The sequence below is a fragment of the Danio aesculapii genome, chromosome 4, assembly GCF_903798145.1.
Source record: "Danio aesculapii chromosome 4, fDanAes4.1, whole genome shotgun sequence".
Classification (NCBI taxonomy): domain Eukaryota; kingdom Metazoa; phylum Chordata; class Actinopteri; order Cypriniformes; family Danionidae; genus Danio; species Danio aesculapii.
In genome coordinates, this window is record NC_079438.1 from 49,513,412 (window position 1) to 49,530,926 (window position 17,515).

Consider the following 17,515-nt stretch of genomic DNA (forward strand, 5'->3'; position numbering starts at 1 on the left):
TATAAATTTCTATGTATTTGTTTATTTGAGTTTTACACCTTTAGCTTAGCAACATGCTAACATAAAAACTGGGTGGGACAAAAGAAATGTCAGTTTTAAAGTTAAATATCATTTGAGTACACAGAAAAAAATGTACAAAATATTTAGCCAACATTTATAAGTTCTGTCTATTTCATTCTATGGATATCTCACCATTAGCTTAACAACATGCTAATATAAAACTTAAGGGAAAGAGGGTAACTTTAGGGTTATATTTTTTATAAAATTCACAAAACATATCATATCAGACAACATTTAGTGACTTCTGTGTATTTGTAATCATTTTAAAGTATCATGCTGTTAGCTTAGCATTATGCTAATGTCAAATCCTAATAAAGTCAATAGACAAGGAAGGTGATTTGGGTTGCTGCCTATGTAGTGTGCTGCAAATGAGCCAATTGTGGTCTTGTTAGTTCGGATACCTCCTCTATACTGTAAAAAAAATACTGGGTTCCACACAGTTCCTTCAGGTTATCTCAACACAAATTAAGTTTTACAAATTTAAGTGGGTTGAACATAAAACAATTAAGTTGACGCCCCCCCCCAAAAACCTTTGTGTTTTCAACTCAAATTGTTTAAACCAGCAGCAAAAGCAACTTTTTGAGTGTATTGGCAGCGCAGCAGCTCACTAGGTTTTGGAACAGACCTAAAGTCTGTCACGATATACAGGTTTTGCCTTACAGTTGAGCTCTGGGTTGTTCAGACTCTGCAGGGGAGGGAAGCAGAGTTGTCTGGATTGTAAGCAGTGAAGTTACTCTCCGCACTCTGAGTTTTTGAGCGAGCCGACATGAGGAGATGATCGACAGCCCACCAGCATGATACTCATGCCGGAAACATCATATTATTTTGCCCAGCCCGTCTGCATCTGGAGAAAGGTATTGAAGCAAACATTCAAGATGCCAGTGTGTGTGTGCGTGCATGTGTGTGTGTGTGTGTGTGTGTTCATTTCAGCTCTTTTTTCGCCAGTGGGGTTTTGAATGTTGCCTGTCCAATCAGTTTCTGTGTCCTTAAAGTACAGCTGAGAAAATCTCTCAGTTTACAGATATTAATTTTGCACATTATGTCATCTTTGCACATTCATGGTGATAATGGAAGTCAATCAGTTAAAAAGTTTTATTGCGGAAATGAAAGATGATTATACGGTAACTATATAAATATATATAAAGAAAGATATAAGGGAGTTCATATTCTATACAAATATATATAAATATATATTGCATATTGATGTGTCAACCCATTGAGCACAATACGATTATATGTTAGATTATATGTTAAGCATATTAGATTGTATTTATTTTTATTGTTATGAACGTACGTATTAAAGACGTGGGGAAAAGTGTTGCTATGGGACATTAAAAAAAATGACCAAATCACTGTTAAGGCATATAGTTACTTTAGCTTCGTACTTCAGTAGGCATTTTCAATGTATTTTCATGTATATGGTCATGTGGATTTGGATTTGCACAGAGATATTGTAATGATTCCTGTAAGGAAATGTGTTGAGGTTAAAGGCCTTGTTCACTTTTTTGAATACAATTATTTTCCTCTTATCTCCCTATTTTTATTCTACCTACCTACCCACCTCTCCCTCCCTCCCTCCCTCCCTCCCTATTTTTGTTTTATTTTATGCATTTACATTTGTTTTAGTAATACAGGGTTCACACACGCATGGAAAATCTAGGAAAATCATGGACTAATAGTTTTTTTTAAAGTTTGAAAATATTATGGAAAGATAAAAATGTTTAATTAATATAGTATTTTCTATATTTCTTATATAATGCTTATAGTAACTAGTTTGAAAATGCTATATGAGTCCAGTACAATGATTTTACATAATCCAATTATTGCAAATGACTTGAAAAGTCATGGAATTATTATTTGTGTGGAAAGTGTGGAAGCCCTGGTTTCTGTCTTTGTTTTTTTTCTTTCTATTTATATTTCAGTCTGATCATGTAGACTCCCCACAGGCCTTAAATCGGGACGCATGTGAAGTGATGGATTACGCTTTATTTCTTCCTTATTTATTTTGTGTGCTAATGTCTTGATGGGCATGCTAATAGTCTTTAAAAATATTGAAAAATGCTACGCTTGATAGAATTTAGCCTACATTGAAAGACTACTATGTAATGGTTCATGAGACAAAAAAAAAACAATGGTCAAAGCACAGCGAAAACATCCTGATCATGGAAAAAAAGAGAAATTTTCAGTATTTTGTCATTTATAAACCTGAATAATATTTTTGAAAGTATTTGAAAATCAGTATTTATGACTAAAATATATAGAAAGAGTATTAATATGTAAATGGACATTTATCCATGTTTAAATATTCAGTATGTAGTCCACAGTTGACCAGTAAGAGGCAAACATCATCGGTAAATGCCCCCCTTGCCACTGTGCAAAGACCAACTGGGATTTTTTATTATTATTTTTTTTTTATTTTCAGTTCAGCAGATGTCTTGATGAGAACTGTATGCATTCATAAATGGCTTAGTTCAGAATAAGTGATATATTTACAGTCTATAGATTAACATGGTGCTACTTTCTATCTCTGTCTCTCTCTCTGTCTCTCTCTCTTTCTCTCTCTCTCTCAGTGTGTGTGTGTAAGATACGTTGACCATCTGAAACCATCAAACCTTACAGCACTGAACTAAGTCACATTAATAGCAATTACATTGTACAAACTCTAAGATTGACTGAATGAAGAGTGTAAGTGTGTGTGTGCAATAGTATACCTCCCCCTGTCCCTATGTCAGTGCCATAGAGGATGTCACAGGAATGTAAACTAAATCGTACAGAAAAGTTCATTATTGTTTATTTCATTCAAACTACCTGAAATCTAACAGCATTTGATCATCTTTTTATCAAAGACGCAAAAAAATGTTTTGCGATTAATTCATATATATTTGTCTCATTCTTAGATTTCTTTCTCTGTTGGTCTCTGCAAACTGCATCCCAGTATTTGATGTTTAATGTCTCTATATTGTCGTGTAAATTAAATAATAAACAATGTGCTGTCAATTATGGGTCTTTAATACTCAGTGCTGAATAGTAATTATCTATCTATCTATCTATCTATCTATCTATCTATCTATCTATCTATCTATCTATCTATCTATCTATCTATCTATCTATCTATCTATCTATCTGTCTGTCTATGTCTGTCTATCTATCTATCTATCTATCTATCTATCTATCTATCTATCTATCTGTCTGTCTGTCTGTCTGTCTGTCTGTCTGTCTGTCTGTCTGTCTGTCTGTCTGTCTGTCTATCTATCTATCTATCTATCTATCTATCTATCTGTATGCCTGTCTGTCTGTCTGTCTGTCTATATATTTTACCTTTTATATACATCTTTATATTTTATATAGATCTTTATACAATAAAGATTGATTATCAACAGCTTCATAGTAATAAAAATAATAATGCAATGTAAAAATTATGTTAGTCTGACCTTATCTATTTCTAAAAACTATATAACAACATTCAGATATATGCAGATATTATCTTTCAAACAAAAATAAAAATGCACAAAATAAAACTAATCTTGATCATAACATGTAAACGAAACAGTTAATGGATTTATTTACTTGTCTGTATCCATATTAAAGGGATAGTTCACCAAAAAAAGTCATAATTTACTTACCCTTTACTATTTACAATGCTAATGTGTTTCTGTCATGAGGTTTTCAGCTTTCTTCAAAATATCTTCGTTTGTGTTCAGCAGAAGAAAGGAACTTAAACAGGTTTGGAACCACATGAGTGTGAGTAAATTAAGTTTTTGGGTGAACTATCCCTTTAAATTAGCTACTCTATGCCTATGTATAACCTAATTTATGGCCAAACAGAATATATGTTGACAACATATCTGCAAACACTACATTAAAATGTAGCTGATCTGTCTCGGCTATCATTTTGCACAAAGAACTGATTTGTTTAAAAGAGTCGACTCATTTATGAATCGAACACTGACCGCAGATCGAAAATGTTGTCGACAAAACCTGAAAGATTGCTCACTTATCTCGCTTAACAGGCTTTCATTATCAAAACTGTTTCCTTTTTTAAGGCAAAAGCATATGTGTACTGTAAACACACAAGTGCCCTCGGCTTCGTTTGCGAGATGTAGGTCAGCAGGTTGAAATGAGACCTAAAACCTGTTTGTCCAGTTTTCTGCATCCACTCTCGACAAATAACTAAACGACCCAGACTTCTGTCCTTCTGAAACACAAACCAAAGTAACACGATCTTGGGTGTGTTATGTTAGTTAAAAAAGAGCCATGGCCCTTTAAAAGCTTCACACGCTGATGTGTGACGTTGTTTACCTGTCGGCAGGTGTATGCGGGTGTTGTTACTGAAGGTGAGCTTAACGATGCATCTTTTCACGAGAAGTTTGATTATTTCTACATAATTGTCAAGTCGAACTGTTTGAGTTTATACCTCTGAAATCTGCTCGACGCATTATTACCAAAGTTTTGTGAGGCTAATTTGCATAAATCGCTGAAAGGTGTCGGTGATTACTGGAAATACTTGAACACCCTACCTTTGGGTAAAATACAGTATCCAAAAGAAGTGTCAGTCGGGGTGAGGTGTGATGGGAGAAGCTTCGACATGACAAAAAGTCCTGTTTGGTGACCCCATTTCATCATTTATTGTAAGTATTTTATTTCATTATGCTCACATTTGTCATACGTGTCACCATATGTAAATAAACCAAATGTCTTGAGATGTAATTTTGTCTAGAAAGACCATTGTAGCAGTCATTAGAGCCCTTATGAAGGTGTTACTGAATGATTAACTTACTATACTAAGGTAGCATGTTTGTTTGTTTGTTTAGAAACCAAAGTCAAATAATACCATGTTATTTGCTAAGATACTCATATGTCATGGTATTTGATTAGTAATTACATCAGAGGTACATCAAATAATACCATGAATTGGTCCAAGAAAGCATATGGCCGGAAATATGGTGTAACATATCCAAAAATTAAACATTTACCATGGTACAATGCCCAAAAACATGGTTTAACCATTGGTAACTGTCTAAAAATCAACAAATATGTTCACAACTCATACATTGTTGTAAATATTAAATTATTACTTTTAGATTTTGCCCTTTTTTTGTAATGCAACATTGTGTGACTGCTGTTTATGTCCAAAAATGGTATTATAGGCGAATATTATATAATTGTATATGTTAACAATGGGTGGTTATTATTTTAGATAGCCATAATGACCACCTTTACCATATGGTGGTAAAAGCACTGTATTTTTATAGTAAAATAAAGATTTACAATTAGTAATAAAAACATAAATATATTTTAATATATATGAATATATTTTCATGGTATATGTTCAAATAGGTGGTTATTATGGGCCAAAATCATAATGACTGCTTTTACCATGTGGTAGTAAAAACAAAGTTCTTTTAAAGTAAAAATAATAGGTTTACGTTTACTATTAAAGACATCAAAACAACTTAAATGTATATGAAAACATTTTTTACGCTATATATGACCAGATTGGTGCCTTATTATGGGCCAAAACCATGACTGCCTATACCATATGGTGGTAAAACAATAATATTTTTATGTTAAAAAAAAGAATAGGTTTACATTTAATGATTAAAAACAAAAATATTGCTTAAATGTGTATACAATATGTGTCTAAATATGTGGGTATTATGGTATGATCACCAAAAATATGGTCTATTAAACATAAAACGGATTTATCATGACACCACGTCTAACAACAATGTAAAAATATTAGCATTGGCAACATAAATGAACATAAAACATAAAAAAAATAAATTTTTCTGTGTCCGATTATTTATTTATTTATTTATTTATTTATTTATTTCAAACCATTTATTTATTTATTAAAAACAAAAAACAAATATAATTGTATATAAAGCTTTTTCACGCTATACAAGTCCAGATTGGTGCCTTATTATGGGCCAAAACCATGACTTTCTAAACCATATGGTAGGAAAACAATATTACTTTTATATAAAAAAATGAATAGGTTTACATTTAATGATTAAAAAACAAAAATATAACTCAAATGTGAATACAGTTTATGTCTAAATATGTGGCTATTATGGTATGATCACCAAAAATATGGTCTATTAAACATGAAACGGATTTATCATGACACCATGTCTAACAACAATGTAAAAATATTAGCATTGGCAACATAAATTTTACTTAAATGTTTCTTATTTATTTATTTTTTTCAAACATAAAAAACACAGGAAAAGTAAAAATATATAGAAAGCAGAAAGTTGAAGTGGTTAAAAATAGTTTTTCAAAATTGCCTTAAGACAAGAATGGGTGTTGTTCAATAGTTTTAGGATGACTTGAGCAGCTTTTGATCCACTACAAATGCTGACGACTAGAGCTGAACGACATTGGAAAAGTCTATCATTGCGAGGTTTTTTATTTATTTTTAATTTTGCAAGATATATTGCAAAATGAATACACTTTCACTAAATGACTTAATATATTTTGAAAGAGTCTATAATGTTAGACCGATTGGGATGATTCTGCAGTGGGAGTGCATCTTCATAAAATCAAATGAACAATCTATAAAATGTTTGTGGTCCCCTGGCACATTTAGTTTGCAGTTACATTTGCAGTTCATTTCTGTATTTGCATGTGTTGTGTTGTATTGTATCTATAAATATAATCAAGAAAAAGATACAACTGAAATAAAGTCTTTTATCATGTCCCGGGTCTTACACAGTAACTGATTGATAAAAATAAAAATAATTCAATAAAATTAATCGTAGTTAAGGTCACAAATAGTACAATTTCCTATACACGAATGCTTTTAACGTCATTATACAATTACAGGCATTAAAAAAACACACGCAAATGATAAATTATAATACAAATTCAACATTGCATATCCTGTGAATGATGACATTGCGATATCGATGCTGAAACAATATATTGTGGAGCACTACTGATGAATGTATACCGATTTAAAACAAAGAAATGTCCCTTACACAGTAAACTGTACATAAGAATTAAAATGTGCAGGCATCACTAAAAGCAGGTTTAGTCTTGAAGTGCTGTTCTACATTCACATAGTATTTAAAATATATATTTTTATCTAGTATGTTTCTGCAGAGGAAATAAATAGCCTTATTAAAATAAAGATGGCTTTAAAGCGATCGTCTTCCATGAAGACCCAGCTAGTGGATGCCATCCAGCTTGAAGAGGTGGAGATGGAGGAAGAGATCACCACCACAAGCAACAATAACAATCCTGTTGATCCTGCTCAGGCCAAAGGTGAGAAAACAACAGGCACAAACCAGCCTATTAACTACCCGCAACCAGTCATTTATTCTTTTCAATCTTTAACCCATGCAGAGCTGAAATTCTACACCGTTGAGGAGGCAGTGGAGAGCATTGGTTTCGGACGTTTCCATATTCTGCTTTTTGTCATCATGGGTAGTGCCAATGTAAGACAACTGCATGTGTTTCTGTAATTCATTAACCTGCAATTTGTGTTCTTACTGTTTACATTTTTCATTGCTGGTGTGTGTGTAGATAGTGGAAGCGATGGAGATCATGTTGTTGGCTGTGGTTTCTCCTGAGATCCGTTGCGAATGGCATCTGGAGGATTGGCAGGTGGCCCTTGTCTCCACGGTGAGGAGCTCGTCCAATCAGAGTTCAATCAAGTTGTGACAGGAATGTTGCAGTACGAGATGTGCATGGTTTTTTTTTTTTGCTCATCCAAACATTCTGGTTTATCTTTTGTATCTTTTTAGAAGTGATGTCATTTATTTATGGATAAACTACTTCCTTCTGTCCTAGATTAATATGTGATCTAAGTGAAATGTGCTGTGAGATGCTATAAAATGCAGAAGTAGTCATTTTAAGTTGTCTCTGTTGCACTATTTTAACAGTTCCTAATTATTTTTAGCATTTACCTCCAGCCAAGATGAAAAAATAACTCTTGTTTCTTTTTCTCATAATATAAACTGTAGCATCAGCTATTTTCTCACTAGTTCTGAGGCTACATTTTTTCAAAGCATTGTCAAAAAGACCTTAAAATGGCTCCATGATGACTAAAAATGCTGTATTATTGATGTCAGGCCAGTAGATGGCGATGTCACTTTGCACATGCATTAAATCTAATTTTAGATTAACAAAGTGTACAAATGAAGAGCAAATGTTTAAAAAAAAACGTACATTGTGGTTTGCAATGATTTTATTTATAGGTGTTTATAGGTTTTATTATCAATATGGATTATTTATAGGTGTTTATCATCATTTATAGGTTTTCTCTTACTCGTTTCAGGTTCAGGAATGCTTTTTAATTCGGGAGACAATACATGAGACTAATTTTATTGGTGCGTGTGGTTGGTTTTAGATGGTGTTCCTCGGTTTCATGGTTTGTGGGGTTCTCTGTGGTTACATTGCTGACAAATATGGACGCTGGAAGGTAAGATGACATTTCTTTTGATTTTAATATAACATGTTTTTATTATGCTTTATAGTAAATCAAACCCCATAACCCAAAACTTATAATAATCAAATCAAACACCAATTTACACATTCCACACCTTCCCATTTCTAAAGCTTCTTCAATATCTCCATTTTTCACAAAGTTTAAAAACACCTCTCAGATATGGCAGAGGTTTGTTTCTTATTGAATATGTGAGCTTTCTAAGAGCCAAACTTGTTAAATTATTAAGTTTCTCAACCATAGGTCCATTGGAAGTGCAACTACCATTTTTCCAGCACAAAAGCAATAGTTTGTATTAAACGTAAATCAATATTTTTTTATTTTTTTAATAGACAAAGAGCAAGTTCATACATAATGTACAGTGCTCAGCATAATTAAGCACATCCCATTTTGGAAATGAATATTTTGATCAGTTTCTCAGTGAATATAAGTCATATATTTTGGTGTGTTTAAACAAAACAGATTTATTAAACTGATATATTTATTTAAACAATATTTTAGTCACCGAACATCTTTAGGAATTGAAAGATAATACAATTAAATTCATGCAAAATATTGCTAAATAAACGACAAAAAACAAAATGTCATCAAAGTTATATATTTTTTGTTTTTCTTGATTTGTTTTTCCTCTTTTTGCATAACATATACAGTAGATTGGGCTATTAATTTTTGAACTGTTACCATGAGTTATTTTGTTAGATCAGCTGCACATTTGGCTTCAGTACTGACTAATCTAATGTATATGCACAAATATGATGTTGTAAAACCTTCAATAGTAAATTTTAATTTAAAAGAGAGATTTGTGAGGGGTGTATTTTTATGTATCTGCTGCGCACTGTAAGTGAAACATAAAACATCTAGAACATAAAGTAATGGAGTCACCTGCACCTAAAAGTTTTATACCTCCTCGCACTCCCACACACAATAGAAAATGTATCTCTGAGTGTGATTTTTAGAGTAAATTAGATCAAATAAAATGTGTTTGTGTCCGCAGGTGGTGTTTGGTGGTTTTGTATGGGCATCATATTTCTCTTTTCTCACTTCGTTCTCTACATCGTACGGCTGGTTCATCTTTCTGCGATGTATGGTGGGCTGCGGAGTGGCGGCAACATCCCAAGGGTGAGATTTCACAAACGCATAGTATTTTGCTCATGCTTTCCATACAGTTTGTATATTTATGAATTATTGTACATGTATAAATGTTTATGTTTCAAAGATGGGTTTCTTCTGTTTTCTTTCAAAGGTTTGTTTTGAAGACTGAATTCATCCCGGCCAAATACAGAGCATACCTTTTGCCTCTTGCCTCAGTGAGTGCATAATAAAAGTTACATTTGACCTCCAAAATAAAAAAACTTTAAAAATTAACCTCATCTCTGATTGATTGTCAGATCTTCTGGATGCTGGGATCGATGCTAATTATCGTTCTGGGTATGACTGTGGTGCCCACGTTGGGCTGGCGCTGGATGATCCGATTTTCCGTCATCCCCAGCCTCATATTAATCGGACTCTTCATGGTGAGTTTTCTTCTAAACACTGTACTGTTCTTGATGAAGGAAGTATGAGATTTTTCACTCTCATGTTTTTTTCTCCCAGTTTATTCCCGAATCCGCACGGTTCCAGGTCTCGGCAGGTAACATTAAAGGCGCCATGTCTACACTTAACCGGATCGCCAAAATGAATAATGGCATTTTACCAGACGGTGAACTACGCGAACCTGAAGTGGTGTGTATGAGAAGAGTCCTGTACAGCGCTAAGTTTTGTCTATTTGATGAACCCTCATGTTATGTGTTAAAAGTCAACTAAATAGTTTGTTGTATAAATATTTAATTCATACTGTGGATTGTTCTGCATACAAACATTTATTTTACAAATTGAATATTATTATTAATTTTTATCTAATTTGTATTTATTTATTCTGATAAATAAATAATTAAATATTATAGTCACATATTTGATCATTTATGCATATTAATCGTATAGATTTTTTTAATCACAGTTATTTATGTATTTATTAAGTTCTCTAATATCATTGTTTATTTATTTATTTAAAAAAAAACACTTGAAATTCAACATGAAATTACACTTTTTTTTTTACATTTTGACTTTTTTATTTTTCCACAGGATTGTAAAACCACCCCTAATGCCCAAATAATTTTACAACTTACAAATTATAATTAATTGGCTCCTCTGGCGTAATATGTGCACGTTTTATATATTGAAAATGCAGGGATATTAAAAACTAAAAAGTAAAACTGATAATTATTTTCAAATCATAGATGACCAGTATTAAAATCCTAAAATAAATAAATAAATGGGTCAAATATTAACTGTTTAAAAGCCAAAATTGAATATATGCGTCAAATAAACTTAATTTGTTAATAATACATCTCGGATAAAGTATTTTAAGTGTAAACTATGGGTGTGTGTGTGTGTGTATTATATGCTGTATTATTGATATAATATTATGTTTGAAATTATTGTATATTAAATAAAGCATTTATCCAAAAATAAAAATAAGTGTTTTTTCTTTAATTGGTGGTAATGAAAAATAAACACTTACTCACTTTTAAAGGGTGAGTTCACACACAAATTAAAATGAGCTGATAATTAACATCGGATATTCATATTTAGGTGAACTGGAACTTTAAATATTGCTAAACGCATGCTAATTAAAGCATTTTTAAACAGCCTGAAGTGACAAAAGATGTGTTTATATCCAGGCAGAAAGAGGAAATGCCGTCACCCTAATCAGCTCGGCCTTCAGGAGAACATCGCTCCTGCTGTGGTATTCATGGTAAAGTTTAACACGCTTCTTCTCTTGTCTATTATTTGTGTGTTTCTGTTTGCCAGATCACGTGTGATGTTCTGCGTTGTTCTTTGTCAGGTTTGTGGCCTCGTTTTCTTATTACGGCTCCGTCCTGAGCAGCTCTGAGTTACTGGAGAAGAATCTTCTGTGCGTGACAGATCCCGATCTGGAGCACCAGATTAAACACATCCAGGAAGAGGCGCTATGCTACTGCATCCCATTTAACTCGGACGATTACCAGACGCTCCTCATAAGCTGTTTAGGGGAGGTGGCACGTCAGTAACCTTTGACCTCTCACTCGATTTAATTATTCTGCTTAGTTTGAATGCCAAATGCTGATGTTTGTTTGTTTCGTCTGCAGTCATTCCTCTTAATATCATCCTGTTGAATATAGTAGGACGGAAGTACAGCATGGTCATTCTGCTGCTGCTCTCTGCCTTTTTCTTCATGCTTGTCAATATTTGCACGACTATGTGAGTATGCTGCTTTCTTGTTTACTGAAATTATTTTTCTAAAAGTTTTTAATCTTTTTAAAATTATTATTGTTCAGTAAAATGCTAAGAAATAATAAAAAAAATTGCATTAACTGAAAATGTTTAGTTAGTCGAAGTGAAATGAGAAAGACCATTACTAAAACTAAAATATAAATAACTGAAGAAAAAAAAAATCTTAATGAAACTGTAATGTGATGAGACACTGGACAAAGGAGTGCAGATCCAAATGTAGATTTATTAGGAGAATGGTCAGGCGAGCAATGGTCAACACTGGGGCAAACAGATGTATACAGGAAATCCAGAGTCATGGTCAGTAAACAGGCAGATGGTCAAAAGGCAGGCAGCAGACAGGAATAAACAATAAAACAAGGCAAGGAAAATGTGTTGTATTGTCATAAACTGTAAAACAAGACTCGGCAACTGGTGTGTGTGTCTGCGCTGCTTTTAAAGTCCATTTAATCAGTTTTGAACAGCTACCAGCAGTGTGTGTGTAATCAACCGAGTGAGGAACAGGTGCATGTGAGCGGTGCATGACTGGATATGTAGTTCTTTTAAGTGGCAGATTTGTAGTTTTTCGGCGATCTGCACAGGCTAGATCGCTAGTGACCGTGACAGAAACTAATAATATTGTTTTTATATTAATTATATATATAATAATGATATTTAAGAAACATTGCTTTTCATAAATATATTTATACTTAATATAAAATAATAATAATAATAATAATATATTTTAAAGAAATTCTAATTTAAAATATGACTTAGTTTAGGCAAGGCATGTTTATTTATATAGCTAGCTTTACGTAAAATAAAATAAAAGAAAGTTACATAAAACACAAGTATAAGAAATAAAAACAACAAAGAATAAAGATTATTAAAAACATATAAAAAATTTAGAGTTTGTGTAAAACCTAAAATATATTAGAAACCATATGGACACATGAAAATGTAAACAAATAAAGATTAAACTTTAAGTAAATTTGTGATCAAAAAAGAAAAATAAAACATTTAAAAACTAATATAATAGACCCTTTTCACAAGCCTGTTATAGCGCGTTTAACAGTCATCAGTATCTTAAATCCTTGAAAGTTTTTAATATATAGATGTTTAAAAAGCATATGAGCATTTATATGCATTTATGTACGTATAATATCGTCTTTGCTTGAAATTACAAAAAACGAATTACCGCATCTATGGGACAGGACATTAATTTTGACGTTATTCTCTCCTCTGACTTCCGTCATCAGTCTCACACAATTTTTTTTTTTTTTTCTGAACGTCTTTATAACATCATCATGGAGTTTTTTTTAAATTTATTTTTATTATTTGAGCAAATAAGATTGTAAAAATAATATTCACTGTAATATTAATAATAATATAACAATAATATTCACCCATTCACTGCGCTCAGTTTTCCGCTACTGAGAAACATAGAAATGTGAAAATGGTCTATAAAATATTAAAGATATTAAAATAACAACAGATTTTTACTGGTCACAATATTTATTTGCAATGTATTTGTGAAGTATGTGCACCTAATTTTAAATTATAATACATTACACACAAGTTACACTTTTTTCCATAATTAAATACAAAAATAAAATGGATTATATTAAATATTTAATAAAGAAATAATAGTAATAAAATCTAATTAAATTATAACTTATTTTTAATTTACAGTTTGCATAAAGCTTAAAACATATTAGAAACTATATGAACAGGAAGTAAATTCAAAATGGTACAATAATAATTTATTAATGATATTAAAATAACAACAGATTTTCACTGGTCACAATATTTATTTACTACTATGTATTAATAAAGTATATGCAGCTAATACTGCATTATAATTAGCATCAGCTTGTAAATACATTCACATAACATTTACAACTATTAATATTATTCCTGCTACAGTAATAATTAAAATACCACACATATCACTTTTTACTGTTTACAGTACAAATACTCACTGTTTATTATGTCTGTGTGCTTAATGTATTCTCCGCATGGCCTTTTTCTCACAGTTCATGTGTTAGAAGTGCTAATATTGTGATGAATGTGTGCAGGTTAGGCTTCACGATCCTGCTCTTCCTCCTCCGCTCTGTGGTTTCAATGAATTTTAATGTGGTTTACATCTACACAGCAGAGGTGAGAGCTAATGAATGAACACTCTATTCAACCTCTGTGTCTTTAAAGAATAGTTCGCAACTAAACTAAAACTGTTGATCATTGGTGTGTGTGTTTGCAGGTTTATCCTACATCTGTGCGCTCAATCGGAATGGGCTTTTGCACATCATTTAGTCGAATCGGAGGAATGATCGCACCTTTTATTGCACAGGTGCTCCATGTGTTTCACTATGTTGATTTTTAGAGCCAGGGTTCATCCGGTCATGGAAAAGTCATGAAATTTTGACTTGGCATTTTCCAGGCCAAAGATTTTGGAAAAACAGAAAACCCCACCAATTTTTGGAAAGTTTAGTTTAATAAATATCTGTATTCTTGAATATATAGGTTAGTTGTCTTTGCTTCTTTTCTGTCCTTGGCCCAAAACATGCTCTCACATTATTAGGAATGTGTAAACCGTTATCTAAATCAATTTGACATAGATATAAATTGACATTTAATCTAAATAGATTATTGCGTGTTTAATGATATGCTGTCATAAATTTAAACAGGCATTCTTTCTTATTATTTACCACATATACGTAGACATCACATGAAACATTAGGTCATGAAATTTACTTAAAATTCGTGGAATTTTATTAACAAAAATGTGTATGAACCCTGTAGAGCAGGGATGTCAATTCCTGGAGGGCCGCAGCCCTGCACAGTTTAGTTCCAACCCTAATTAAACACAGCTGATCAAATTAATTAAGTCTTTCAGTCATGTTTGATACCTATACAGGTTAGTGTGTTGAAGCAGGGCTGGAACTGAACTGTGGAGGGCTGCGGCCCTCCAGGAATTGAGTTTGACATCCCTGCATTCAGATTTTGATTAAATTGTTTTAGATGCTGGGAGAAAGGTATATTGTATATTAAAGTGTATATTATAAGCAGGTATAAGATATTGTTAGCAATAATTGCTGAATTGTTTTTAATAATAATAATAATAATAATAATATTATTATTATTATTATTATTTAAGATATACAGTGTTATCATGATCATAACATAAGGGATAGTTCACTCTAAACTGAACATTCTGTGATCATTTACAGTACTCAACCTTGACTTCTTCCAAAACAATTGGATTTTCTTTCTACTTTTGAACACAAAAGAAGATGATTAAAATGATTTTGAAAACCTTTAGTCATTGACGTCCATAGTATTTGCTTATTCTGCTATTGATGACTAATGGTTACCGGTTTTCAACATTTTTCATAGTATCTTCTTTTGTGTTCAAAAAGGTTTGGATCCATGTGAGGGTGGGTAAATAGTGAGTAGATTTTGATTTTTTTTTTAATGTGTGAATTATACCTTTAACAGGTATAATAACTAAAAGAACTGATCATTTTTTGTGCATTACTTTGGCTGTGTTAAGTGTAAACTAATATTAATATTTTAATACAATAGTTATCAATTTACAATAAGGTCTCATTAACAATGAGGAATAGCGCAATTATTTTACTTAAGTTTTTTAGTTAAAAATAGTTTTAATAATACCAATGAACTCTATTAGTTACAATTTCTTTTAAGTCAGTTATTAAACATTAACTTGAATATTAACATCACCAATAATTAATAATGCTTGTCAAGAAGTGTTCATTGTCAGTTTAGTTTAATTAACTCATTTAAAGTATTAACTAACAATAGGCCTATAAAGAATCTGAATCTTTTCAATCAACATCTCATTCATGTTAAATAAGCCGGATTTACATTGAAGTAATTGTGTTTTGAAAATAAATAGCCTCTTAAGTTTTCTTTAATTATATGTGGTGATGATTGTTAAAGATATTCTAAAGGTTTAAATAATAGATTATTAATTGTATTTGAGATCGCACATTATAATAATATAAATATGTGTTTTTAAATATTGGCAGCAAAACAGTTACACATTTAGATTTCTTCTAAGATTATATTTTGTGTTCTAGGTGTTGATGTCTAAGTCTGTGATTTTGGCTTTATCACCGTTCGCCACAGCGTGTGTCATTTGTGCCGTAGGAGTTATTTTCCTGCCCATTGAGACCAGAGGACGAGCATTATTGGTAAACATCTATGTAATATACAGTCAAGCCCGAAATTATTCAGACAAATTCTGACTTAAAGTTGTCAAATGTGGATAAAAGCGGATCATTTTTTCCCCATATTTATGCCTCTTGGACATCGTCTTATCTTTTGGGGGAAGCCTGTGTCATTTACAAAAAACAAAAACTTCCTGGTTGATTAAAAGTAACTTTAAGTCAGAATTTGCCAGGGATATGGGTAATTTCGGGTTTGACTGCATATAATTTTTCTTATCTGTCAAATTAAATGGTTTTCTTTCCCAGAGTTTCACAACTTTGTGTTTTGTTTTGTTCCTCCATTTCAGCAAGATGCCTGAAGTTCACCTAATAGAGATGAAGGACAATTGCACTTTTGTAACAAAAAATGAATTAATATTAAAGCTGGAACCATTTTTTAAGAATTTCAATGCTGCCTGTGTTACGTTCTTCATTATTTATAACAATTAAAATATATATATATTGTCAAATCTTTCCTGTGTTGGCATTTTTTTTTCTTGCAATGACATTGCAAAGCCCACCAGAACCATTATGGTTGGATAGTAGCAGATTAGTATTAGAAGAGGACACAATCTCATTAGTTAACATTTATTTGATCAAACATTGTAGGCTACTTCTTTTAGAACTGTTTACAATGTCAATATTCATTTATTTTCTTTTCGGCTTAGTCCTTTTGTTAATCAGGGGTCGTCAAAGCGGAATGAACCGCCAACTTATCCAGCACATGTTTTACGCAGCGGATGCCCCAACACTAGGAAACACCCACACACTCACATACTCTACAGCCAAGTTAGCTTATTCAGTTCACCTGTACCGCATGTCTTTGGGCTGTGGGGGAAACCGGAGCACCCAGAGGAAACTCATGCAAACATGGGAAGAACATGCAAACTCCACACAGAAATGCCAACTGACAAAGTCGGGGCTCAAACCAGTGACCTTCTTGCTGTGAGGCGATTGTGCTACCCACTGTGCCACCGTAAAGCCCCAATGTCAATATTTTTTTTGTTAATTCTTCCATACAGACATGAAAAATAATATAACAATATTATATATAGTGTTTTTGAACCATATTGTAGTAAAGTACTTGAATTAGTGATTCTGTAGTTGATGTGGTAGGCTAACACAACAGATGGTAATTTAAACAAATGACCAAATACTGTAATTTTCTACAAATAGCATATAGTATGCTACAATACACCACAGTTTACTCTAGTAAAAACTAATATGTATTTATAATAGTTCACAATACTGTACTATTCATTAACAAAGTGTTTAAAAATACTATAGGCCTACTACAATATAATACACTTTACTACAGTAAAGAGTATGTACTATAGTATTTTTCCATTGGGGTGTGTTTTTTTTTTTTTTTTTTGATCTTATTATATTTCAGCTTAATAAAATATTTAATCTATTTTGTAAATATAGTTTACCCAAAAATGTGACAGTTTACCCAAACTATGGGTGAATTCTGATCACCCAA

At 32.1% G+C, this 17,515-nt stretch overlaps 1 protein-coding gene across 6 annotated transcripts; it reads left to right on the forward strand.

Annotated features, from left to right (window-relative positions):
- The first annotated feature begins 23 nt into the window (after positions 1–23).
- Positions 24–16,502, forward strand: svopl (SVOP-like). Of its 6 annotated transcripts, none has more exons than XM_056455934.1 (17): positions 24–914; positions 4,542–4,688; positions 7,155–7,329; positions 7,411–7,502; positions 7,591–7,689; positions 8,417–8,488; positions 9,507–9,631; positions 9,756–9,819; positions 9,901–10,026; positions 10,106–10,234; positions 11,233–11,306; positions 11,397–11,593; positions 11,680–11,791; positions 13,879–13,960; positions 14,061–14,150; positions 15,904–16,017; positions 16,341–16,502. In XM_056455934.1, exons 3-17 carry the CDS (start codon positions 7,197–7,199, stop codon positions 16,350–16,352), a joined length of 1,521 nt encoding a protein of 506 aa, XP_056311909.1. In that variant the 5' UTR covers positions 24–914; positions 4,542–4,688; positions 7,155–7,196; the 3' UTR covers positions 16,353–16,502. The 6 variants fall into 6 exon arrangements, with proteins under 6 accessions (XP_056311909.1, XP_056311908.1, XP_056311910.1 ...); XM_056455933.1 differs by lacking the exon at positions 24–914 and adding an exon at positions 4,253–4,394; XM_056455935.1 differs by lacking the exon at positions 24–914 and adding an exon at positions 4,253–4,394 and having other exon boundaries at positions 4,595–4,688.
- Positions 16,503–17,515: the final 1,013 nt, after the last annotated feature.